The sequence below is a fragment of the Lissotriton helveticus genome, chromosome 8 (assembly GCF_964261635.1).
Source record: "Lissotriton helveticus chromosome 8, aLisHel1.1, whole genome shotgun sequence".
Lineage (NCBI taxonomy): Eukaryota > Metazoa > Chordata > Amphibia > Caudata > Salamandridae > Lissotriton > Lissotriton helveticus.
The window spans coordinates 1338187728-1338212574 of NC_136069.1; the positions used below are offsets into that span (position 1 = coordinate 1338187728).

Genomic DNA, 24847 nt, shown 5'->3' on the forward strand with positions numbered 1-24847 from the left:
TTATCTCCTGCTCTGGGAGGACTCCCAGCAGCAGGAGGGCAGACTTGTGTCTCGGTGGCAGCATCCATTTTGTGGATGCTAAGGCTCTGTCTGACTTTTAACCGGGTTATAGGTTACATGCATGTCGTGTCCCTCTAGAAGGGTGGAATGCTAACCCCGTCGCCAGAATTGGCGAGGGGTTAGTATTCCAATTCGTATGACACCTTACTCGACATGTTTTGATAAAGCGATACCAGAGTTGGCATTTAACCGCGAGGATTATAATGCACTTAAGAGTATATGGTATGCGATATCATGGAAACGGCTAAGGGATGGATCCCGAAAGCCGCAGACAGGCTCAGCTCATGCCAGAGCACCATCTCACACGATTCCAAGCACTCTGCCTTCAGGATTGTTAAGGCCTGCCATAGGAGTGACTGATAGGAGATCTGTGTGTCCATTTTAGGGTTAGATATAGGTATACTATATCTAAAGCAAAGGGTGAGTACACCACCTTGCCCCAGCTGTCGTGCAGCCAGTTGTGTCAGTTTTAGTTAGTCAATCCAGGGGTGGCACAATACATGCTTCAGCCCCTGGGAGACTTCTGGGTGCACCTCAGCCCTGGGTACAGGGACTTGGAGAGGGCCCAGTGCCAATTCAGTACCTGAGTACAATTTGGATAGAGAGAACAGCTAGGCTGTGGGTCTGATTAGCAGGCCCACAGCCAGGGAAAGTCGTAAACCAGTGCAGCAAAAAGCAAAAAATCTGGGTGATCATAGGATTGCAGACCCTACTCTCCTACATGACCCCCCCCCCAAACTTTGGGACAATAAACTAACCTTGACCAGGTGAGTCTTCTTGCTCTAAGTGGAAATACCTGGAGAGCCCATCAGCATTGCTGTGATCAGTCCCAGGTCTATGCTCCACTGTAAAATCCATCCCCTGTAGGGAAATGGACCACCTAAGCAGTTTGGGGTTTTCACCCTTCATCTGATTTAGCCACAAGAGGGGCTTATGGTCTGTCTGAATGGTGAAGTGAGTGCCAAACAAGTAGGCCCTCAGCTTCTTCAGGGCCCAGACCACAGCAAAGGCCTCCCTCTCAATAGCTGACCAATTTTTCTCTCTGGGTGTCAACCTTCTACTAATGAAAGCAATAGGCTGATCATTACCATCAAAATTTAGTTGAGACAGAACAGCTCCCACACCCAACTCAGAAGCATCTGTTTGGACAATGAATGGCTTGGAGTAATCTGGACTCTTGAGGATAGGTGCTGTGCACATGGCCTGCTTTAGGTCATTGAATGCTTTCTGACAGCTTGCTGTCCACTGAACTTTCTTTGGCATCTTCTTGCTTGTCAGGTCATTAAGGGGGGTCACTATGGACCCATAATTTCTGACAAACTTCCTATAGTACCCAGTCAGGCCCAAGAAAGCTCGAACCTGAGTCTGGGTGATTGGAGGAGTCCAGTCCTTGATGGCCTGTATCTTACTCTCCAGTGGCTGAACCTGGCCTCCACCTACAAGGTGGCCCAGGTATACAACCTGTGTCTGCCCTATCTGGCACTTTGTGGCCTTGATAGTGAGGCCTGCCTTTTGCAGGGCCTCTAACACTTTCCTCAGGTGGACCAGGTGATCCTCCCAGGTGGAGCTAAAGACAGCAATATCGTCCAGATATGCTGCACAGAAGTCATCCAGCCCAGTGAGGACTTGATTCACCAACCTTTGGAAGGTGGCAGGTGCATTTTTCAGTCCAAAGGGCATTACCACAAATTGATAATGCCCTCCAGGGGTAGAAAATGCTGTCTTGGGTTTGGCTTCCTCAGCTAACCTGATTTGCCAATACCCAGCTGTCAAATCAAATGTGGTTAAGAAGTTGGCAGAAGCCAATCTATCTATAAGCTCATCTGCTCTTGGTATTGGGTGGGCATCAGTCTTAGTGACTGCATTGAGGCCTCTGTAGTCTACGCAAAACCTCATCTCTCTCTTACCACCCTGGGTGTGAGGCTTTGGCACTAGAACTACTGGGCTAGCCCAAGGGCTATCTGAGGGCTCAATGACTCCCAGTTCCAACATTTTCTGCACTTCAGTTTTGATGCAGTCTCTAACATGATCAGGCTGTCTGTAGATTTTACTCTTGACAGGCAGACTGTCTCCAGTGTCAACCTCATGGGTACACCAATCAGTTTGGCTGGGTGTCAGAGAGAACATATGTCTGAAGGATTGCAGAACTTGCCTGCAATCCTGTTGCTGATGTTCAGTGAGGCTGCCACAAAAGACAACACCATCAACTGACCCATCATCAGGATTCTGAGTGAGCAGGTCTGGGAGAGGGTCACTCTCTTCCTCCTGTCCCTCATCTGTGGCCATGAGCAAGCTCATGTCCTTCCTGTCAACATATGCCTTGAGCCTGTTAACATGGAGCACTCTGAGAGGGCTCCTGGGAGTTCCAAGGTCCACCAAGTAGGTAACCTCTCCCTTTTGCTCAATGATGGTGTGGGGCCCAGACCATTTGTCTTTCAGAGCTGCTGGGGCCACTGGCTCCAGCACCCACACCTTCTGTCCTGGCTGGTACACAGTCAGTACAGCCTTTTGGTCATGCCAAGCTTTTTGAAGTTCCTGGCTGGCCTCAAGGTTTTTAGATGCCTTTTCCATATACTCAGCCATCCTGGAGCGGAGACCAAGTACATAGTCCACTATGTTGGTTGCAGGCTTTTTGAGAGGTCTCTCCCATCCTTCCTTCACCAAACACAGGGGTCCTCTTACAGGATGCCCATACAGAAGCTCAAAAGGGCTGTAGCCAACCCCCTTCTGTGGGACCTCTCTGTAAGCAAACAAGAGGCAGGGGATCAGGACATCCCATCTTCTCCTAAGAGGTTCAGGTAGTCCATGAATCATCCCTTTCAGGGTCCTGTTGAATCTCTCAACAAGCCCATTGCATTGTGGATGATAGGGTGTGGTGAACTTGTAGTTCACACCACACTCTTTCCACATGGCAGTCAGATATCCTGACATGAAGTTTGTACCTCTGTCAGAAACGACCTCCTTAGGGAAACCCACTCTGGAGAACACTCCAACTAGGGCTCTTGCCACTACAGGGGCTGTAGTGGTCCTAAGGGGAATAGCCTCAGGATACCTGGTGGCATGGTCCACCACCACCAGTATAAACTTGTGTCCTGATGCTGTCTGGGGTTCCATTGGACCAACAATGTCAATCCCCACTCTTTCAAAGGGAACCCCCACCACAGGTAGTGGTATGAGGGGGGCCTTTGTTGTGCCACCTGACTTACCACTGGCTTGGCAAGTGACACAGGAGCGACAAAACTCCTTGGTATTCTCATTCATATGGGGCCAGTGAAAGTGTGAGACAAGCCTGTCCCAAGTCTTTGTCTGACCTAAGTGACCTGCAAGGGGAATCTCATGGGCCAAGGTGAGAAGGAAACCTCTCAGAGACAAGGGGATGACCAGCCTCCTGGTTGCACCAGGCTTGGGGTCTCTTGACTCAGAGTACAGGAGTCCATCTTCCCAGTATACCCTGTGGGCACCTGTGGCATTCCCTGCAGCCTCAGCAGCAGCCTGCTGTCTGAGGGGTTCAAGGGAAGGGCAGCTCAACTGTTCCTTCCCCAGGTCTGCTCTGGAGGGTCCCCCTGAGCCCAGAAACTCAACTTGATCAAGTTCAAGCTCTTTAGGCTCAGTTTCCCTCAGCTCTTCCAGATCAGCCTCCTCAGAGACTTGATCCTCAACCTGGGGCAAGGGGGAAGGCAAAGCCTTACCCTTACTGCTCTTCTTCTTGGAAGGTGTCTGGTCCATAATTTCAGGATCCAGCACCTGTTCAGTGGGGCATTTTCTGGCCTGTGACCTAGTCACAGCAAGCACATGTGCTGGCAAGCCTAACATCTCCATGTGAGTCCTCTGCTCCACTTCTGACCATTGTGATGACTCCAAATCATTGCCCAACAAACAATCAACTGGGAGGTCTGAACTGACTACAACTTTCTTTTGTCCCTTCACTCCACCCCAGGAGAAAGCCACAATTGCCACACTATGACTAGTAGTGACATTGCTGGCATTGGTCACCAGGAAATCAGTACCTGGCATGATCTGTCCAGGGTCCACAAAGTTAGGTGTCACCATGGTGACACTGGCACAAGTGTCCCTATAGGCCTGAGCCATTTTGCCATTTATCAAAGGTGTCTGCCTGTATTTGCCCAAAGTATTGGGACTTATTTCAGGGGACATATCCATATCCCCTGTACAGACAAGGACAGCCTGAGTGAGTGTGCCAACTAAGTTGTCAGACCCCTCAGTACCCAAGGTTAACCCAACTAATGCCTTGGGAGGGACACTACCACTACTGACTGTACTAGGGGGTGCAGTTGCTTTAGGAGCTGTAGTGGCAGGAGTTTGTCCTCCTCTTTTGGTGCACTCACTAAACCAGTGAGATTTACTTTTGCAGTACTGGCACCACCTTTTTGACTGGCCTTCTTGAGTCTTCTTCTTCTGGGAAGCCTGACCCCCACCCTCTTTGGTTTGTTGGGGACCTGGTGAAGACTTCTGGTCATTTTGCTCATTCTTAACATTACCCTTCTGATCTGCTTTCTTCTGACCACCCTGGTTCTGGTTCTGGTTCTGCTTGATCCTTGTCCTGACCCATTTGTCTGCCTTCTTTCCCAATTCTTGGGGAGAGGTCAGATCTGAATCAACAAGGTGCTGGTGCAGCAACTGGTTCTGACAATTGTTCAAAATTTGTTCTCTCATCATTAGATTATACAATCCTGTGTAATCTGTAACCTTGCTACCCAGCAACCAGCCCTCCAAAGCCTTAGTGGCACAATCCACAAAATCAGACCAGTCCTGAGACTGAGTTTTCTGGGTGTCTCTGAACAGCAACCTGTACTGCTCAGTGGTTAAACCAAACCCATCAACCAGTGTATTCTTCAGGACCTGGTAATTGTTAGCATCCTCCACTCTTGTAGTGAGGAGCTTATCTCTACCTTTACCATCAAAGGAGAGCCACAGTATAGCTGCCCACTGACTCTGGGGAATGCCCTGCACAGTGCAGGCCCTCTCCAGAGCAGCCATCCATTTCTGGATATCATCCCCTTGCTTAAAGGGGGGCACTATTTTAGTCAGGTGTTTAGTATCTAAACCCTTCTCTCTATCTCTTGGGAGATTGCTGCCACCAGTGGGTGCTAACCCACTTATCTGCTGCTCTCTAGCAAAGGCAAGCTTCTCTTTGGCCAGGGCAAGTTCTTCCCTTTCAATCCTCAGTTCAGCTTGTCTCATCCTAGCTTCATGCTCCCTTCTCTGAGGGGAAGTGAATCTCCTCTGTGGAGGATTCCTTCTCCCCTGAGAAGAGGCATTAGAGTGCAGAGATCTATTGGAGTCCCTAGAAAGAGATCTATCTCTCCTAACTCCAAGGTTAGGCCCACTTCGGGTTAGTACTGGGGGTCCCCCAGATCCTAGCCCAAGTAAGTCTAAGTTGGTCCTAGTTAGCCTTCTGACTACCTCAAGACCTTTGTCTACCTCATCCCCAGAGAGTTGCTCCTGATCCCCCTCCTCAACTGCTGAATCAGTGTTGGGGAGGTCTGGATCCCCAGAGGTTCCCTCTAAGGCTGGCATGTTCTCATGTAACTGAGAAAGCTTTCTGGCATCATATGTCTCTAAGAGACCTATCAGAAAGGGAATGGTGGGGTTAGACCCCTGCTTCAGTTTCCTGGAGACACAGATCTGTCTCATCTCCTGGAAACTGAGAGCTGCCTATCTTGAAGTGACCTGTGGAGGGTCAACACTGACCAGGGGAGTCTCAGTAGAATCTCCCTGGGTAGACATGCTTTTCTAGTGAGGTGTAAGTGGTGCACTTACCTACACTATATGTTTGCCTACTGATCCCTTGCTAGAGTTGTAGTTTAGGGTGTGCTAGGCCCTAGGAGCTACAACAGCTGGTTCAGTAGAACTCAGAGTATTCTAAGCTAAGTTATATGTACCTTTAGTACTTATGTGATCTTTCACAAGATATTCTTAGGGCATGTGTGGAAAAACAACAGCAAGCTCAAATCCCAACCGCTGCTCACCAATGTGAGAAGTTGGCCTGATGTGCAGTGTTCACTATTCTAGTGATCACTATATATCAGTCCAAACAACCCTTATTGATGATTGGTTGTAAGTCAACCTTATAGACCAGCTATCCTAGTAGCATGGATACGAGCAGTCTAAGGCTAAGACTCTAGAGGGCGTGTTAAGCCAGCTGTTTTACCATCACATTACCCCTTGAACACCCAGTGAAAGGACACCACACAAGTTGTTATGAAAATAAACAGTGTATTTATTTATAACAAGACTACCCTGGCTCTTTATGAGACAGGGAGCTAAGCACACAACAAAACTCTTACGAAAATACTTAAGTTAGCACGTTATACACAAATGCCCGAGGGGCACGAAAAACCATATACTTTAAAAGTGGAATGCGAATTACTAGCAGGTAAGTAACAGTTCTAATAGGCTTTGGAATCGCTAGGACTGGACTAGGGAATCGTTAGATTACTACTAGGAGGCCCAGGGGACTCGGGTGCAGAGTGTGCACTCTCACGCGGGATGCGGGACAAAGTCTATGGAAGCTAGAATTCACAAAGTTAGTGTTCACGGGCGAACCCGACCTGGTAGGGAGAAAACGACAGTGGATCCTGACCCTTGGATAGTGAGGCTATGCTGGGACACCGGAGTGCCGAAGTTACCTAGCCCAGGGGCTGCAGCTGCATAGGTCTGAAAAGACGTCGGGGATCTCGTTGCCGGACCAGGAGCCTGGAAGGAAGAAGTTGCTGGCAGGCGACCAGTGAAGGAAAGTTCGATGGATCCAAGCCTGGATCAAGGAAGAAGAAAACCTGAAAGCAGAGGGGACCAAGTTCTTGAATCACTAGCCAGTGATTAAGTGGGCACCAGGATGGCACCGGGCGAAGTCACCGCAGTCAGGTGAGTGGGCGCTGCTGGGCTCTGCAGTCTCTCAGACCAGGAGGCGTTGTCGGCGACCAGGATGGAGGTGCGAGCTGTCCCACGAAGGTTCTTGCTGTCGACGTCGCTGGACCCAGGATTGGGCAACAAGTCTTGGCAAATGCAAGGCCCACGCGGTGGACCTAAAATGGCGTCTTGGGCGGACCAGGAGGGTCCAGGGTACTTCTCCGATGGAGGGAAGCAAGGGCCAGTCTGGAGCAACCAGACCAGCAGCAGAAATGTCGTCGGGCGTCGTCAGGAAGGCCACAAGCCAGCGGGCTAGTAGCCAAACAACGCGGTGAGCAGCAAAAAGCAGAAGGGCCCCACGCAGATCGTGGAGATGCTGGGGGGCTGCACTTCGGTGCTGGAGCTGCTCAGGGTGGGGGCTTCTCGGACCCCAAAGCACTCACCAGGAATTCACTCGGCGGGCTTGCTGGAAAGAAGTCGTGCAGTCTTGAAGATGGCCGGTCCCTCGAGGTCTCGTCACACCCACGAATCTCAGCGTGACTGATGATGCAGGTAGAGGTCAGAGGTGCCAGGGAAGCCGGTTCTCGTCGAGCTGGGCAGTCTTGATCCGGAGGAGAGACTTGCAGCAGACCGCAGTGTTCTTAAGATGGTGCCTACGGATGCAGGGTGACTACTCCTTAGTCACAAGGGAGAAATCTTAGGAAGAAGTCTTGAGTTCCTTTCGTGGAAAGTAGTTTCAGGATTCAAAGATGATCTGATTTGGAAGGGGGCCAGTCTCTACCTTTATCCTGTAAAAAGGGGCTGGCACGCGACTAAGTCCTGCCCTATGGGTGGGACTAGGAGGGGGGTGGTTACACCCACTTCCTTGGCGGGCTTTTCCCCAGCACAGGGTCTGGAGTGGCCCTGGAACTGGTTCCAGCCAGCCTATGCACAGTGAGCACCGGGGTGCCACGTGCAGTCACCTTCCTCTAAAGCCCTGCCTACCTACAATACACAAAACCCTGTCTGGGACGGTGCTGGCACCGCCCCTGGCAGGAAACCCTTTGTCCTTATCTCCTGCTCTGGGAGGACTCCCAGCAGCAGGAGGGCAGACTTGTGTCTCGGTGGCAGCATCCATTTTGTGGATGCTAAGGCTCTGTCTGACTTTTAACCGGGTTATAGGTTACATGCATGTCGTGTCCCTCTAGAAGGGTGGAATGCTAACCCCGTCGCCAGAATTGGCGAGGGGTTAGTATTCCAATTCGTATGACACCTTACTCGACATGTTTTGATAAAGCGATACCAGAGTTGGCATTTAACCGCGAGGATTATAATGCACTTAAGAGTATATGGTATGCGATATCATGGAAACGGCTAAGGGATGGATCCCGAAAGCCGCAGACAGGCTCAGCTCATGCCAGAGCACCATCTCACACGATTCCAAGCACTCTGCCTTCAGGATTGTTAAGGCCTGCCATAGGAGTGACTGATAGGAGATCTGTGTGTCCATTTTAGGGTTAGATATAGGTATACTATATCTAAAGCAAAGGGTGAGTACACCACCTTGCCCCAGCTGTCGTGCAGCCAGTTGTGTCAGTTTTAGTTAGTCAATCCAGGGGTGGCACAATACATGCTTCAGCCCCTGGGAGACTTCTGGGTGCACCTCAGCCCTGGGTACAGGGACTTGGAGAGGGCCCAGTGCCAATTCAGTACCTGAGTACAATTTGGATAGAGAGAACAGCTAGGCTGTGGGTCTGATTAGCAGGCCCACAGCCAGGGAAAGTCGTAAACCAGTGCAGCAAAAAGCAAAAAATCTGGGTGATCATAGGATTGCAGACCCTACTCTCCTACAGGGGCCCAATATGATAACGGGCGGATCGCCAAAAACAACCGCCCGCCTCTAATTTCCCCCCGCCACATTACCATGGCGGGGGGACCCCGGCGGACAGGAAGACCGTCCGCTGGTTTTCCACCGGTAGGCAATCTGCCCGATTGCCTACCGGGCGGAAAAGCAGTTTATATGGTGGCGGCGTCTGGGAGACACCGCCATCCATATTTGTATGCAGGCTGGGATGTGCCTTTCCGTGGCAGCGTTGCCGCCACGGAAAGGTAACCGGTTCTTAACATTGGGGGCCCGTAGCGGACCCCCAGGGATTCTGGGGGGTGGGGGTGCACATGGGGGTACCTATGGTACCCCCCAGCAGTTCCATGCACAACATGACAGGCATCGCGCGGTGCCTGCCATGTTGTGCATGGAAGTGCACAACATGCCTTCCTGGCATTGTGGCGGGCGGTGCTGACTGCACCGCCCGCCGCAATGTCAGGAATACTGGATGCGCCCGCCACTGTGGCGGGCACATCCTAATGTCCCCCACGGTCCGCCTGCCATCCTAATGTGCCCTTTAGCCTCTTGGTTTTAGGTTGACACCAAATCTTAGAATTTCTTTAGACAAGGTGCTTTTTGTAGTGGCCCAACCATCGTAGCAGCCTCCTTAGCATATTGATAATCATTGGACCAAATAACAGAAAACTGAAGACAGGGTATAAAAGAAAAAAGCAGTGAATGAATAGAGAGGGAGCCCTTCAATCCAAAACCAAAGAAAAATAAGAAGAGCCCAAATTGCAGTTTTATATATATGATACTTACTAGTGTGTATTTAAAGTGAAGTTTTTCTCAACCCAGTTTCCCCAGATTTCCCAATATTTTGTTTTCTTAACCTGTTTACCTGAACGATCTAGTAAGGATACCCTCTGGATAGAATAAATCCATTCCTCTTCCGTTGGGGAACAGGACATAATCCGTTTGATAAACAATTCCCACCGTGCAAACCAGTCTTGACCCTGCTCCAGTGGGGACAGTCCAATGTGATCCACCCTGAACTGGAACACAAGTACCCTAGTGCCAGTTTCACTCTAGTTAGGGCTCAGCAGCCAGGTATAGCTTAACTCCAGTGACATGGCGTGCCATAGTGTGTCTTCAGTTTGATTGTGGATGTACCTTTCGTTCTTCCCCAGATTATACTGTTGTGTATGTTTACTTGCAGCCATTAACGGCATCATCTACAATCTGCAAGGCCTGAAGATGTACACCAATGAGCTGGTGCGGTGGCACCTGCTGAACATGGGCGGGCCCAAAGACATTCACGTCGTTCACTTCCATGGACAGACCTTCATCGAAAAGCAAAATCATGAATCCCAGCACAGCGCCTACCCCTTGCTGCCAGGTGAGCACTTTCACTTACTGAAATCACTAGCACTTGGAGGGCTGTAGAAAACTCGCAAGATTTGGGTTAGAGTCTTATTCATAATTATGGATCGTATGTATGTACAGGCAGGGAGCAAATAGAGGGTGCAAATTGCAATTGACCTTTTATGACATATCTGTCATTTTGTAATGGGACCTATGCGTTAATAGGTGGCGTCGCAACATGATCCTCCACAGAGGCTTGCAAAATGACCTAGTGAATATTAATCAGGTAGTTAGTTCTCCTTGTGTGACCACCTGTAATTGGTTGTTAATACAGGAATGGCGGCCTGCAAGGGACAGCAGACCTCTGTCCCTGCTTTGGTACTCCTAACTTAAAGAAACAGGTGTTGCTTTTTTTGTTTCCTGTTTGGAAAGACAACCGGGGCAGCAGGCAGTGGTCCAGTGAACCCCTGCCCGCTCCCATGCCACCCCAGCTCAGGAGTCACGATATGATCAATGGTTACCATCCCACAATTCAGGTCACAAAATGCGTTTCATTACGGATCGTAAATAGGAGGGGATTCCTCTTTCATGCTCTTCCTAATTCATGAATCTCAAAGTACCTTTTGCGAAGTGGAAAGACTTTTCTAACTCACAAAAGGGCTTTTATTAATTGTAAAAAAAAAACTTTCGCTGTCGCAATGATTGTGCGAAGTGCAGAATTTGTAGCTACAGAAGATGTTGTTTGTCCGACCCTGTGTTGTCTGTCATTCGTGCCAAAAAAGGACAAATAATTTCGAAATAAATAAAATAATTATATTTTATATGGGTGTTGTTCTCCTATGCTTCCACCTAGCGAAAAGTCACATCACTAAATTATATTTAGTAATGTGCATACATGTGCTATACAAATCTAAATGTGCACCTGTTGTTAATACTTGCTTTCATATTCAATTATTCCTAAATAAAGTAGACTAACCCCTTCTTGCATTTTGATCTGAAGCTTTACCTCCTCGAAAAAAGAATAGAGCAGGGTCCGATTCCATTCTTTCTCTCGGGCTATGTGGCATCCTTGTACATTATCCAGAGAGCTTCGAGGTTATCACAACTCATATTGATCACAAAAAGTCACGCCATTGTCATCATTGTAGGGTTAAGGACGGTCTTTCCAGTGGCTTCTAAGTTTGTGAATAGCAATACCATGATTTAATACGGACCGAGTTCTTCTTCTCTGCTCATAGTTATTTGTTCTTCCTTTTCTTCTCCTAAAGGTGCCTTTGCCTCTTTGAAAATGAGACCCTCAAAAGCTGGTACCTGGCTGTTGGATACAGAAGTAGGAGAATTTCAGCAAGCGGGGATGCAGGCATCATTCCTCATCATGGGCTCTGGTAAGGATGTGATGTGATTTAGGCAGTTCTATTCTATATTAATTTGTCTAATTGAACACAAAAGGTTCCTTTGCCCTTAACAGCCCAGAAGCCATTACTAAGTTTTAACCTAACTGTCTATGCAGGAAAGAAATGCCCTTTAAAATGTGAAATGTTTCCAGGGCCGGAGCCAACTAGGGTCAGGAATGACAGCTTCCATGTTCTGTTCCGTGGAGATCCAGGACCCATTCTATGGGCAGGTCACGTGCTGGAGCACCTCTTGCCGTGATTGACAGATGGAGTGTGATATTAGGCTGAAGGTCAGAGTTACCCCTCTTTCTCTGTACCTGGGATATGGTGGTTGGATGGTGCTGAGGCCAGTGATGTCACTCCTCGTCTCAGACCCCACCTGAAAGGAATATGTGCAACCAAATATGAGGATGAGGATGGTATTGTGGTGCCACTGTGTAACTGGCGCCACAATAGCACTCACCAACAACCAGGATGTGCAGTTGTGCGGCAGTCAGATTTGGGAAGAGGCAGATGAGAGGCTAGAGGTAAAGCGATGTTGACCGATTCCACTAAGCTTAGAGGGTAAAATCAGGGGGAAAAGTTTGTCTTTACACAGGTGGAGGCAGCTCAGGGCATCTTCAAGAGTGTCAGTGACTCGACAAGCTTGGGAGGCTGACTGTGAATTAGACGTTTGAATGGGGTAGTGTGTACAGCATGGTTCGAGAGGTCATATTTGCCATGTCCGCCTTCATAGTTGTGTGTCCTGATGGGTGTGTTACGTGGGGGACTGAGTAAAAATGTGTCCCAAGAGGTGTGTCCAATAATGTTTTGCTTTTTTGGCTTTTATAAATACTGTCCCTTACTTCACTTCTTTCCCCTAGGTCATTGGGTGGTGGTGTGTTACAGAATGTGTTCTCTTCCAGCGTAGAAACTTTAAATTATGAACGCTTCTGTGCAGAGTTAGGGTTTTGGATGATGTGTAGTATGCGTTGCTCTGTAGAGAAACCTCTGGACTGACCTATCTAGTTTCAACAAATTGGTATACCTCAAAATAAACGTTTTTCTACAAAGACACAGCAAATCTAGTATCAATACATACAAGAAACAATATTTTAGGCTTTATTTATCATTTATTTCTCTTAGTTAGTTTGCATTTCAAAAAGCCATTTTTTGTTATTTTTCAAGAAGGTTTTTTTAAAAACATATACAAAAACGAAAATACACATTTCATCATTCCTATATTATCAAAAACAGTAATATATCCAATTAATATATTGTGCAAAATTTCATATAGCACCCCCACCTAAACACTCCATGAAAGAAAAGCTAAAAAAGGCAGCTTTATTCATTCATCCATGTCAATCTCACCAATCAAACTACTCATACATACTATCTCTTACATACTACACACAAGGGATCTAGGAAAACAGACAACCAACCAAGTTTACAAAAGCCCCATGGGAGGGATTCACAGACAACTGATAATCCAACTGAGAAGGATCCCCAAAAGAAGGACAGCAAATGAACAAGTTTTTGGGATTAACATCTATATAGAACATCTGAATAATAATCCCTCCCATGGGGCTTTCCCCCTCCTGTAGACCTAAAAGAAATAAATATTGGGGGTACCCTTAGCTGTGATAATTTTTTTGTATGCGTTGCTCTACTGTAGAATTGTTTTCTTTGATATACTAGGGCAATGCCATGTCTTTATTGTTTATGACTAAAATGAACTGTGCCGCAACATAGGAAATGTTGCCCATTTTATGCTTGGAAGCAACTCCCACGCTTTGACTGCTAAACAACTGGTGCCATCACCAAATCTGAGCTTATTTATAATTGGTAGTGCATATATACACTTCCTGATAAAAAAATTAATGGGCAATTATCCAATCTCTGCTGGTATAATGTAGTTTCATCAAACCGGAACACGTTTGTTGTGCTGTCAGGACCAGTTTCTAAAGGTTGAGATAGTGTTTTTGCCCTCAGCCAGCAAACTGTAATCTTCTAACTTTACACACTGTTCCTTTTGGTTTTTCTCCAGGACTAGTTTAAGGTAATTCATCCCAGAGCAAAACCAATTTCACAGTATCATAAACTGCAGCATATAGCAGTACTTTAAATGTAAGCAATGTAATCTAAGCAGAAGCATTGGAGGTGTCGTAGTGAATATGCCCACATACTAAACGGTGGGTTATATTATTGTGTATAAACATGACTTTACCACCGATGGTATATGACTGGGCGGGTGTCTCTGTTCTACAGTAGCAGTAATATATAGAATATATTCTCTTCTTCTGTCATATATAACCTGCATTTAACATATGAACGTAACTACAAGTAACCCGCTGCTTTTCAACGAGAGCTTCCAAGTGACATCAGATACACAAGAAGACCTAAGCCTGAGTTTCCATGACATAAGTTAATGCCATGGAGCAGCTTGCTGATGATTTGGACAGGTAATGGACACAATATTTAATTCCTTTCTGAACTGGCTAAACAAGCAATCAGGGGATATACAATTCACTAAGACTTACAGTAAAAGGGAGCAGAATTTTATAGACATTATATGTCGCTTTTTACCATGAACCTATGGAATGTACCACATTTTTAGGGTACTCCAGTCATCCCACATATAGCCTACTGGACAAGCTCCCATATAGGCTTTTTGTTAAAATAAGACGCAACTGTGCTGTAAAATCAGACTATTTCCTTGAATCAGATAACTTGATCGACAGTTTTTTTTAACAGGGGTACCTTAATGCAATTAAAATGCAAGTAATTAATGCAATTAAAAAGGTCATCAACTAACACTGGAATCTAGTAAAAGATGAACTTGAACAACTAGCTGCCCTTTGCCTTTAAGACGGGTCGGAACTTGAGCCATCATGTTTTAGGTCCTTTCTTCCTTCTTCTGAAGAGTCTATCATCCGTTCACTCTGGGATCCCCCACCTTTGCCAGGCCATTATAAATGTGGCATCTGAAAAGTGTCTTAGTTATGCATGGAAACCAAAGAGTTGGAATATGGAGACAGAACATTGGAACTGCTTAGCCACACCAATTTCAATAGCATAAATGTCATCTATTTTATAATGTGCCACTGTAAATTGCCTTTTGTGGGCCAAAACACAACAAAGAGCAAAGCAGAGAATCCTACAGCACTGCAGTCATTTCAGATGTGCAATGCTTTTGCTGAAAAATTCCGTATGATTATCCACAGGGCGGAGGACATACGGTGGTTAGTACTGGAGCAGGTACAACTGAATCTGTGAGGTGGAGAAATTAGACTAATTCTAAATCTAAGAGAATGTCAATGGATGCAGTGGTTTGATTCTTTCACTATGGGACTCAATGAACACGATGAAGTGGGAATTCAAGTTTTTCTTTTGTTGCAAGGAGTTAGATCAGTGCCTTTCCTACTTGAGTGCTGTGAGTTTTGTAATATATGAATGTTGAATTTGGTATATCATACTATGTTACATTTATTTATTTATTTATTTATTTATTTAATGGTTTTGTTAAGCGCGTAGTAACTCGAAAGAGCATCCCAGCGCTGACCTGCTTCTTCCGGGGTTTCTGCCGTCTGGTGTGATTATGTTTGGGGAAAAAGGGAGGTCTTAAGGGTTTTTATGAACTGGAGATAGTTCGGTTCTGTCCTGAGTCTTCGTGGGAGAAGGTTCCAATATTTAGCAGTGTGGACCGAAAACCGACGGCCGCCAGTCTTGGCTTTTTTGACTCTGGGAGCCGAGATGAAATTTTCTGTACTGGATCGAAGGTCTCTTTTCGTTTTATAGGGATTTAAGATTTCTTTGAGAAGAGGGGGGCCGTTGTTGTTGAGGGTCTTATGGGCCAAGCAGAGAGCCTTAAAGATGACCCTCTCTCTCACTGGGAGCCAGTGGAGGGATTTAAGAGCCGGTTTGGCGGATGATCTTCCTGGTGTTCCTGTGAGTAGGCGGGCGGCGGTATTTTGGACTTTTTGCAGTGTGTTCATGGTGGCTTCAGGAGCTCCCAAGTAGATGGCGTTGCAGTAATCTAGTCTTGCCAGGATTAGACCCTGAATGAGAAGCCTTCTTGCGGTGTCGGGGAGCAAGGGGAAGATCTTCCTGCAGGCTCTAAGTAACCCGAAACAAATTCCTGCTGTCTTTTTAGCCTGGGTTCTGAAACTCATATCTTTCTCGATCCATACCCCGAGGCTCTTAACCTCTTCCTTGGGAGCGGGGGGGTCACCTAGGCAGCTGGGCCAGAGGTGAGATGGCAAAGATGGTTCCTTGTGGCCCATCAGGAGTATCTCGGTCTTAGAACCGTTTAGTTTCAGCGAGGATAGATTCATCCATTGGTGGACTTCAGACAAGCAGCTGTGGAGGTCAGAAGGGGCGTGGTGGGGGTGTGAGAGGGTTACGATCAACTGAGTGTCGTCGGCGTAGTTGATAATTGACACGCCAAACGAGCTGACCCTCTTCTCCAGTGGGGCCATGTATACGTTGAACAACGTAGGGCTCAAGGATGAGCCCTGCGGTACTCCACACCGGAGGGGGATGGTAGGTGAGTGGCTGTCATTTTCCCGCACCTGGAAGGAACGTCCTGATAAGAATGATTCGAGCCACTTCAGGGCCGAACCTTTTATTCCGACTTCTCCCAGTCGGTGAATAAGGGTGGGGTGGTCCACAGTGTCGAAGGCCGCACTGAGGTCTAGGAGGATCACTGCCACTGATCCTCCCGTGTCCAGAATGCTTCTGGCCTTCTCCACTGCTGCCAGGAGAGCGATGTCCGTGCCCTGACCTGGACGGAACCCTGTCTGGGAGACCCCTAGAAGGTTGTTACTCTCAAGATAACGTGATAGTTGCTTATTAACCAACTTCTCCGCGATTTTGCTGTTTCCAGGGAGGAGGGAGATGGGCCTATAGTTGGCGAGATCTTCCGGGTCTAAAGAGGGTTTCTTTAGCAGACCTTTAACTGCTGCCGCTTTCCAGCTAGGGGGGACTATGCCCTCCGAAAGAGAGGAGTTGATCAGGGCCGTGAGGGGAGGGATGATGGTGTTCGACACTTTTTTTAAGAAGCGGAGGGGGGCCGGGTCGAGGGGGGAGCCACTTTTGATTGAGGTCAGGGTTGCTTCTACCTCTTCTGTAGTTACAGGGCCGAAGGCGTCCAGGTAGGGTTGGGGGTACGCCGACGGCGGGGAAGGATTAGCGGAGGTGATGGTGAGATCCTGCTCTATTTGGGTCTGTATAGGGGGGGGTATAGTGAGAAGAATTTTTTGAATCTTCTCATCGAAGAAGGTGGCTAGATTATTGCATTTGGTTTCAACTTCTTTGGGATCAAGGGCTTTGAGTGGGGGGTCAGGGGCGTGGAGCAGTTCTTTGAGAACGGAGTATGTTTCGTGGGCTGAGCAGGCAGCGTTTTTAATCCTGTTCTCATAGTAGCTGATTTTGGTGCTCCGGAGCTCTTTTTTGTAAGATTTTATGGAGGTGCGGAATGATTCCTTTTGTTCCTCGGTTTTTCCTTTCCTCCAAATGCGTTCGTGTCTTTTACACGTCTTACGCAGAAGGTTGAGTTCCGGGGTATACCATGGTGAGGGGTTGACTCTCTTAATGTGTTTCAGAGCATGGGTTTTTGGCAGAATGGCGTCGAGTGATTGGGTAACCCAGGTGTTGAATTCTTTATCCCCAACCAGGGTGTCATGGGGGGGTGGGGAACGTTTTCCATGAGTTTGGCTGCCCAGACTTCTGGTTTCAATTTCTGCCACCGTCTGGTATAAGTTTGGATTTTGGGAGGTGGGGGGAGTGGAGTGGTAATGTCCCATATAAGGGAGACCAAAAAGTGGTCCGTCCATGGGAGGGGGATGTGGTCCAACATTTCCAGGTTGGAAATGTTGGAGAAGATAGGGTCGAGCAGTTGCCCTCTATCATGAGTGGCTTGTGGGTTTTTGAGGTTTAGGCCCATTGAAGTGAGGTCCTGAAGTAGTTCATTGGCCAGTTTATCACCCGGGTCCAAGAAATGCACATTCAAGTCTCCTAATAGTAGGTAGTTGGAGGTGGAGGTGCATTTAATGGAGGTCTGGTCAATAATTTTGTCCGAAAAATCTCCTAGGTTGCCCGGCGGACGGTATACCAGTGTTCCTGATAACGAGGTAACTGGGGAGATTAGTATCGTAAAATGGCAGCTTTAATATCCTCTGATGTTGCCGTCAGATGTTCTACAGGTGAGACTGTCTTTAAAGATTATGGCGAGTCCACCTCCCCTTCCCTCTGGTCTGTTCAGTGAGCACATGGCATACCCAGGGGGGAGTGCTAGAACAATGTCGGGGCCACTGCTGGGAGTGAGCCAGGTTTCTGTTAGAAACAGAATGTCTAAGGCATTGTTGGTGATTGCAAGGTTTACTTCATGTGAGTGTTTCACGAGTGATCTGCAGTTAAGTAGGCCTAAATGTAAACCCTTGGGTGTCGAGTTGTGCTCGGCGGGGTCGCAGATGTTGCATCCGGAGAATTGGGTATCTCCATTCAGGATGCGTGAGCAGGAGGGATGTTTGTTAGGGTTTAAGGCCAATAAGTCGTCACGAGTGTAGGACCGGTTGTTACAATGATTGAATTAGCATAATTATAAAATACTTTTTAATTATAGCATTCCCATACATTGTGAAGTATGTTTTTTAAACTTTTTTTTTCTCCCACATCAGCCAATTGAAAAAATAATTTTTGGGCACATACATTTTCCATTACTGGATTTTGAATTTTTGACCACAACTCATTATGGTGTGCATTGAAATTCAAGAGTTCTTCCATGCCACTATGTATTACAATGGCTTTTCTGACTGCTACCCACATGCATGTTGACACATGGCTCCCACCCTTTTTAGGTCTTGCCTAGGCAGCGCGCATGCGCTGCCCTAGGAGATGACCTTTAGAAATTGGTCTGCTCCTTTTCAAGCACTCGTGCTTGTGCTGGCATCCACCTTGCGGGAGCGAGCAGTGGCAAGCGTGCTCATTGAAAACATATGGCTCTTGCGTTGCCGCTGCTCGATCCCGCAAGGCAGAGGCCAGCACAAGCACTTCAAAACAGCTGCTGCTTGTTATATTCTTTTATTCTTACCTTCCCTCCCTAACTCGACATACATCTTTCGCTCACACTCCTCCCCAACTCTCTTCCTTCACCCAGCTCCCAAGAGTTATTTCATCATGATTTTCCTCCTGCCTACCCACCTCCGTTCTCACACTCGCACCCAATTCCCGCTGCCGCCAACCGATCCAAGGGCCCTGTGCTCCCCAAGGACATCCTTGGAATCCCGCCGCTGCTTCCTCAGCGTGCCGGCCGCGTGCAGTAAGCAATAAAAACCTCCGCTGAACGCGCTCGGTAAATTAATCTACACTCTTGGGCCATGGACCCTGCCGCACCATAATGAGATGTAATTCCAACAGAAGGGGGAGGGAGAGGTTACGCTTAATGTATGCAAATTAGGCAACAAACAAATTGGGGGGATGCGGATTGGCACTTAGTTATAAAGAAATAAGTGATTCACTTGAATAGTGGCATATTGTTTACAGCGCATGTTTACTCTGAGCTTGGGTGACTTTGTTTTTGTTCTTGTAATGCCTTTCTGGTTCCACTTCCACTAATTGTTGCTTTTTTCCCTCGTTTTCATCACACATCCTGATGTGTTTTCAAAAATACTTCAGCTATACGCTACCAAGAATAGATGAGCAGCGCCCAGTCACAATGATTTCACAGACTTCCCCCCCCCCGGGCCTTTCTGTGAAGCGATGAGGAGAGTGAGTGCCTATGTGATCGGTTCCACCTATAAAGTTGTGTCCCTCAATGGTGAAGCATCCTCGGCCTAGCATGGCCTGAATGGGGCGGTGACCTTTTCGATGATCTCCATAGTTTAGTTAACCACATGGCAGAGCTTAATTTGAGCTGGTGTCGGCACCGGCACTTAATTGTCAACACCAGCACATACGAAAGCTGACACATTGTGGAGCTGTTTGTGCAATTAAAGATAAGCAGAACAACAGTTGTTAATTTAATATACATTACAAACAAGTAACACCAGCCGCCCAAGCCATTCTCATCGCTTTGGGGGCCTGAGATAGTCTAAATTGTCACACTTGTAATAGTGTGATGGTTAGTAGTTGTGTAGATACAGTCATTGGCAGAGCAGGCAGCGACAATGGGTGGTGCAAGCTGTGGTGGCCTGCTGACGGGAGCCCTGGCACTTATTTTTTTTTATAAATTAAACACTGCCACATGGGCGTGAAAATCAGGAGTGCAGCAGATGCAGTGTACGGGTGAGCTTGAGGATGAGGGGCACTCCCAATAATATATGTTTTTACTACTGAACCAGGCAGGGCACAAGTCCTAAAACAAGCATTGGCATAGCCAATCGGTCTCGCCTTTGGGACCTTATAAGGATTTAGTTATGCAGCAGGTCCCAAAGGTGAGACCTATTGGCTATGCCAGTGCATGTTATACAGAGTGTCATTCAACGGTCCTGCACTGCAGATCAGTGTATTTGACATGATCCAGAGAGAAGGGCAAGCTTTGCTCACGGTCTGTTGTATTATTCAGCATCCAAGTTTGGAACACCAATTCCGTGTTTCTAATATGCAACATGTTTATTTTAAATTGTATCTTGGGGAATATTTGACCCTGATACTGTTGTATAGACACTGTGATGAGTGAATAAGACAGCATCTTATTTTAAATTGTATCTTGGGGAATATTTGACCCTGATACTGTTGTATAGACACTGTGATGAGTGAATAAGACAGCTTCTTCTCGTATTTACTGTTTGAAGATATGTAGATATTTTTTATTGCATTGTCTTATGGTCATATTTCGTATTCTACAGAGTACCTTATTGGTCTTTTCACATTATCATGAAGCTACCATTTAGATGCTGATTCTAAGGAATGAGGAATATAGGTTCATCCCAGTGAATCATTGTAGTGCCTAGAAGCATGTCTGCTTGCTGAGAGAGGGAAGGAGAAAGCTGGTCCGTGCAGGAGGTGAGACTGGCAAAGAGGAGAATTGCAGTTTGTTCCCGGCATGAGAAACACCACGAGAAAGCTAACAGCAGAGAGCAAAGCAAGGCGTGACCCATGCTGTGAAGGAGTCCCCTAGCGTCTCTGACCGGTTCCAGCTGAGAACTTCACCATTACTTTGTGAGAAAAGGATCAATGTGTTGTCTGGCAATCTGCTGTGAACTTGAAAGGCCGGTGCTGCTGATGTCGAGAAGAGGAGCCACATCACTAGACTGAAACCCAGATTGGTTTAGAGGCTACAACCTCCAAGACTCACTACTGCTGCCAATGAGTATTTGCCTGCACCCAGCCAGGGAGGCTGCAACTTCTGAAGATGAGTGCCACTTCGGGGCCCGAGTGGGAAGATTACCGTATAGGGGTTCAACACTTTACTGAAGACCATAAATGGGTTTAAAATCTGTAATTGCAATTCAATCAATCAATCATTCATGTTGAATTTAGAGTACGCTACTCACCCTTGAGGGTCCAGGGGGCTGGGGAAGGGAGGGTGCAGCTCTGAATCAGTCAAAGAGCCAGGTCTTGAGGCTCTTCCTGAAGGTGTGCAGAGTGGGGGAGCGTCTGATGTTGACTGGGAGATCGTTCCAGGTCTTTGCTGCGACGTAGAAGGCTCTTCCACCTGCTCTAGTTCTGCGGATGTGTGGGGTCTCTGCCAGGGCGAGGTCGGCGGAGCGGAGGTTTCTTTTGGGTACGTGTAAGGAGACTCTTTCGTTGAGGTATTTGGGTCCGATGTTGTGGAGAGATTTGTAGTTGTGGGTGAGTAGCTTGAAGGTTACTCTCTTCTCAACAGGGAGCCAGTGGATGTCTCGTAGGTGCTGGGTCATGTGCTCATGTCATGGGTTTCCGAGGACGAGTCTGGCTGCGGTGTTCAGGATGGTTTGGAGCTTGTGTTGCAGGGTTTTGTTGATTCCGGCATAGAGGGCGTTACCGTAGTCCAGTCTGCTGGTTATGAGTGCGTGGGTGACGGTCGTTCTACATTCGGGGGGATCCACTTGAAGGTCTTGCAGAGGGAGTTGAAGCAGGTGATGGCGACGACGTTGATCTGGCAGTTCATGGTGAGGGAGGAGTCTGGAATGATGCAGAGGATAGAGTGGGTGGGTGTCCGAGGGCGGAGGGCCACCAGGTGTTGTCGGAGGTGGTGTAGGAGGGTCCAAGGATGAGGACCTCTGTTTTCTCCGAGTCTTTCATTCCTTCCTGGAAGCTGAGTCTGGTGTCTTTGGGGTTCTTCATGAGGGAGAGGATGAGCTGGGTGTCGTCGGCGTAGGATACAATGCAGAGGAGGGGTCGTGGAAGAGGATTGTGTTGAGGTGTTCCTCTGAGACCTTGCTCCAGTTCCTTCATGGCGGGCGCAGGGCGGGCGCGGGTGTGGTGGTGGTGGTGTTGAAGGTGAAGTGTACACAGTGGTGGTCTTTCCAGAGGGGCTGCGTGGTGTGGTTGAAGTGGATGTTTGTCCCTCCTGCAAAAATGGTGTTGAGGATGTGTCTGGCTTTGTGGGTGGGGGTGGTGACAAGCTGCTTTAGTCCAAGGTTGGCAAGGTTGGCCAAGAGGGTGGTGGAGTCGGGGTCGCTGCTTCTTATTGTTCTGTGCAGTATTTCCTTTTGCTGTGAGATTACAATACTCTCTTTTATCTAAAAGTTAGCGCTGGACTGGAAAATACATTATTGTTTCAATTGGTTGACTATTGAGTTCCGAACTCTTGTCCCACCGACTACCACCCTGAGAAGCCTTTGACCGCTTATCCTTGCCACCCTGACAGTTGAGTAGAGAATGGGTTGTACTTGTCCCAGTTTTCAGAGCTAAAGTAGGACGGACCTCAGGAGACCAATTGCAGACAAACTTAATAACCGCGGTTTGGATCCTCTAACCCCTATCTGCCTGTGGCCCCTGTGAACTGGACCTAACACCACATCTCAAACTGTCATAATATTATGATGCATCAGACATTAGTCTGTGATTCCAGAGGCTTCAGGGTTTCTGAGTGGCAGCCGAGAGGTGCTCATGCAGTTTTCCGTATCAAGCAACACCTTTGTAAGACATGCCGATTCCTGCTTCATGCATTTCTTTTTCGATGTTTATGTACCAAATTTCTATATTTTTCTTCTCACTAACTTTGCCTGCCCCATTAAACTTCTATGTGTGCATGTCCCAACTACGCTTTTGTGTTGGATCGAGGGCATACATCTGCTGACTCTGGATGAACTGTCTACTAAAAACTTGTAGTCCATGAATTCCTGGGGAGCAACTCCCTCCCCTGGCATTTGCTGATTTATTCAATAAAACATGGTAACGGCAACTGTCTGGAGTACACAGAATAAAGGTCACATTACAAAACGATACTCACTATTGAAGGAATTTGGCCTGCTCCTGACCCTCTACTCATTGTTGGCCTTGGAAACTCTCAATGCCCTATTTTTCATCTGTGAACACATGATCTTTGAATCACAGAAGCAGACAGATCTTTGCCACCATTTCCTGGCTATTGTTCAAATGTTTTTTAGTTAAGTGTATGAAATCTCATTCCTGCTTTTTTCATCTCCACGTTCTCATCTGCAGTCATTGCAATATGCAACAATGCTTTGTAGGAAAGGACATTTTTACTGAACGTCTTGTATTAAAACTTTTTAAGTCTTTAACTGATTAAATGAGTTGATGATTGAAAATGTCTTTGATTCATACAAACATTTTTAAAAGGATTAAATCAAGGTACTGTTCGATGTACTGCTCTGGAGAAGCTAGCTTTTTCATTATCATGGTCTGACTAGCTCCGGTGTCCCTGAGAGCAGTAACTGGGACGCCATTCACTTTGACCTGGTAGAAGTGATGACTCCCACACACAGGGATCACATGCTCACCATCTGAGTCTATCTCCCAACTAGAGGAGATAATGGCATGGTTCATGATCCGCCCTTGGGGACTTCTTACCCCTAGGGCCACATTTCTCAACCCTGTAGGGGTCCCGTCAGTGAAGGGTTTCTTTGGACAGAGTCCCCCTCCTTGTGTCCCAACTGGGAGCACTCAAAGCAGAGGGGTTGGAAATGGAGTGCCCTGGGCCACCGCCCACCAGAACCATCCCCCTGTTCTCAGATGGGCAATGAGAATTCTTTCCTCCCCCCCTTACACTGGGACTTGTCTGGGTCATCTTTAACATCACCCTTACTCTGTTGGGGGGAACCTAAACCACCCTTCTTGGGGTCACTCCCAGGTACCTTCTTGGACACTCTGGTGCTGACCCAGAGGTCCGCCTACTCAGCAAGCTTCCATGGATCAGTCAGCTTGCTGTCAACCAGGTGTTGGTGCAGCTCTGGAAAACAAGTACTAAGCATGTACTCTCTCATGGTTAAGTTATACAGCCCAACATAATCATTAAACTTGCTGCCCTGCATCCACCCATTCAGTGCCTTGCTGGCATAATCCAAGCAGTCCACCCAAGACTGATTCTGCATCTTCTAGCTGTCCTTAAAACTGATACGGTATTTCTCTGGGTGAGTCCAAACTTGGTGACAAGAATGGCTTTCATGGGTGCATATATGGTTTGGTCTTCCACTGCTAGTGTAAGTAGTGTGTCCCTCCCCACTGGAGGCATGTGTATCCACAAGCCATCACCCCAGTACTCATCTGGAATCTTGTGTCCCTTTTAAGATATGTCATGTGCGGCAAGCCACTTGTTTATGTCCTCCCCTACCATATAGTTGGGCACCAGATCTTTGGGTGTGTGGACCTTCAGATATACTGCCACCAATGCTGCTGGACCTCACCTGCCTGGCCTTGATGTCCAGCTCCTTAAGACTCAGTTTGTGAGGCAGTTACAACTTTTTCCCCTCCCTCCAAGGCATTTTCAGCCTTCTTTTCCTCCATTTCTAATGTGACCATTTGCAGCTGAAACTCCCTTTCTGCACTCCTGTCCACCAGTTCCTCTGGGGAAAGGCCATGCGATAAAACACTGCTTCCTGCTCTGGCAGGGGGATCCAATTTCAGGGGTTGAGTCTTTCCCTAATTGCACAACTACAGCTCACCCATCACATCTAGACTTTCCTACCAGGCTGTAAGCCTGTGTCCCCTTGACTCCTGCCTCCATAGTCAGATCAGGTTCGGGGAAAATAGCACTTTTCTTTTATGACAAAGACAGACTCTCAGATAAGGGCACCTTCTACAGAAAAATATTCACACATTTCCTCCTAGTGCACGGAGGTCAATTGTGGACTTGTTCTATTCAAGACTGCCATTGTTTGCATGGCTGAATCGGACAGACAAAAACACCAGAGTGAACAGCGTTGGAGGTGCCTCCTTAATAAGTGTGTCTGTGCAACAGTTTTCCTGAGAAGGAGCAGGTGGTAGCTCC

At 47.5% G+C, this 24847-nt stretch overlaps 1 protein-coding gene across 1 annotated transcript in view; it reads left to right on the forward strand.

The window, feature by feature from the left end:
- F5 (coagulation factor V) overlaps positions 1-24847 on the forward strand; it is a 711267-nt gene that overhangs the window by 532555 nt on the left and 153865 nt on the right. Inside the window, exons 17-18 of the mRNA XM_078658317.1 lie at positions 9954-10133; positions 11368-11484. Of these exons, the coding sequence (XP_078514443.1) occupies positions 9954-10133; positions 11368-11484 (297 nt within the window). The remainder of the gene's footprint in view (positions 1-9953; positions 10134-11367; positions 11485-24847) is intronic.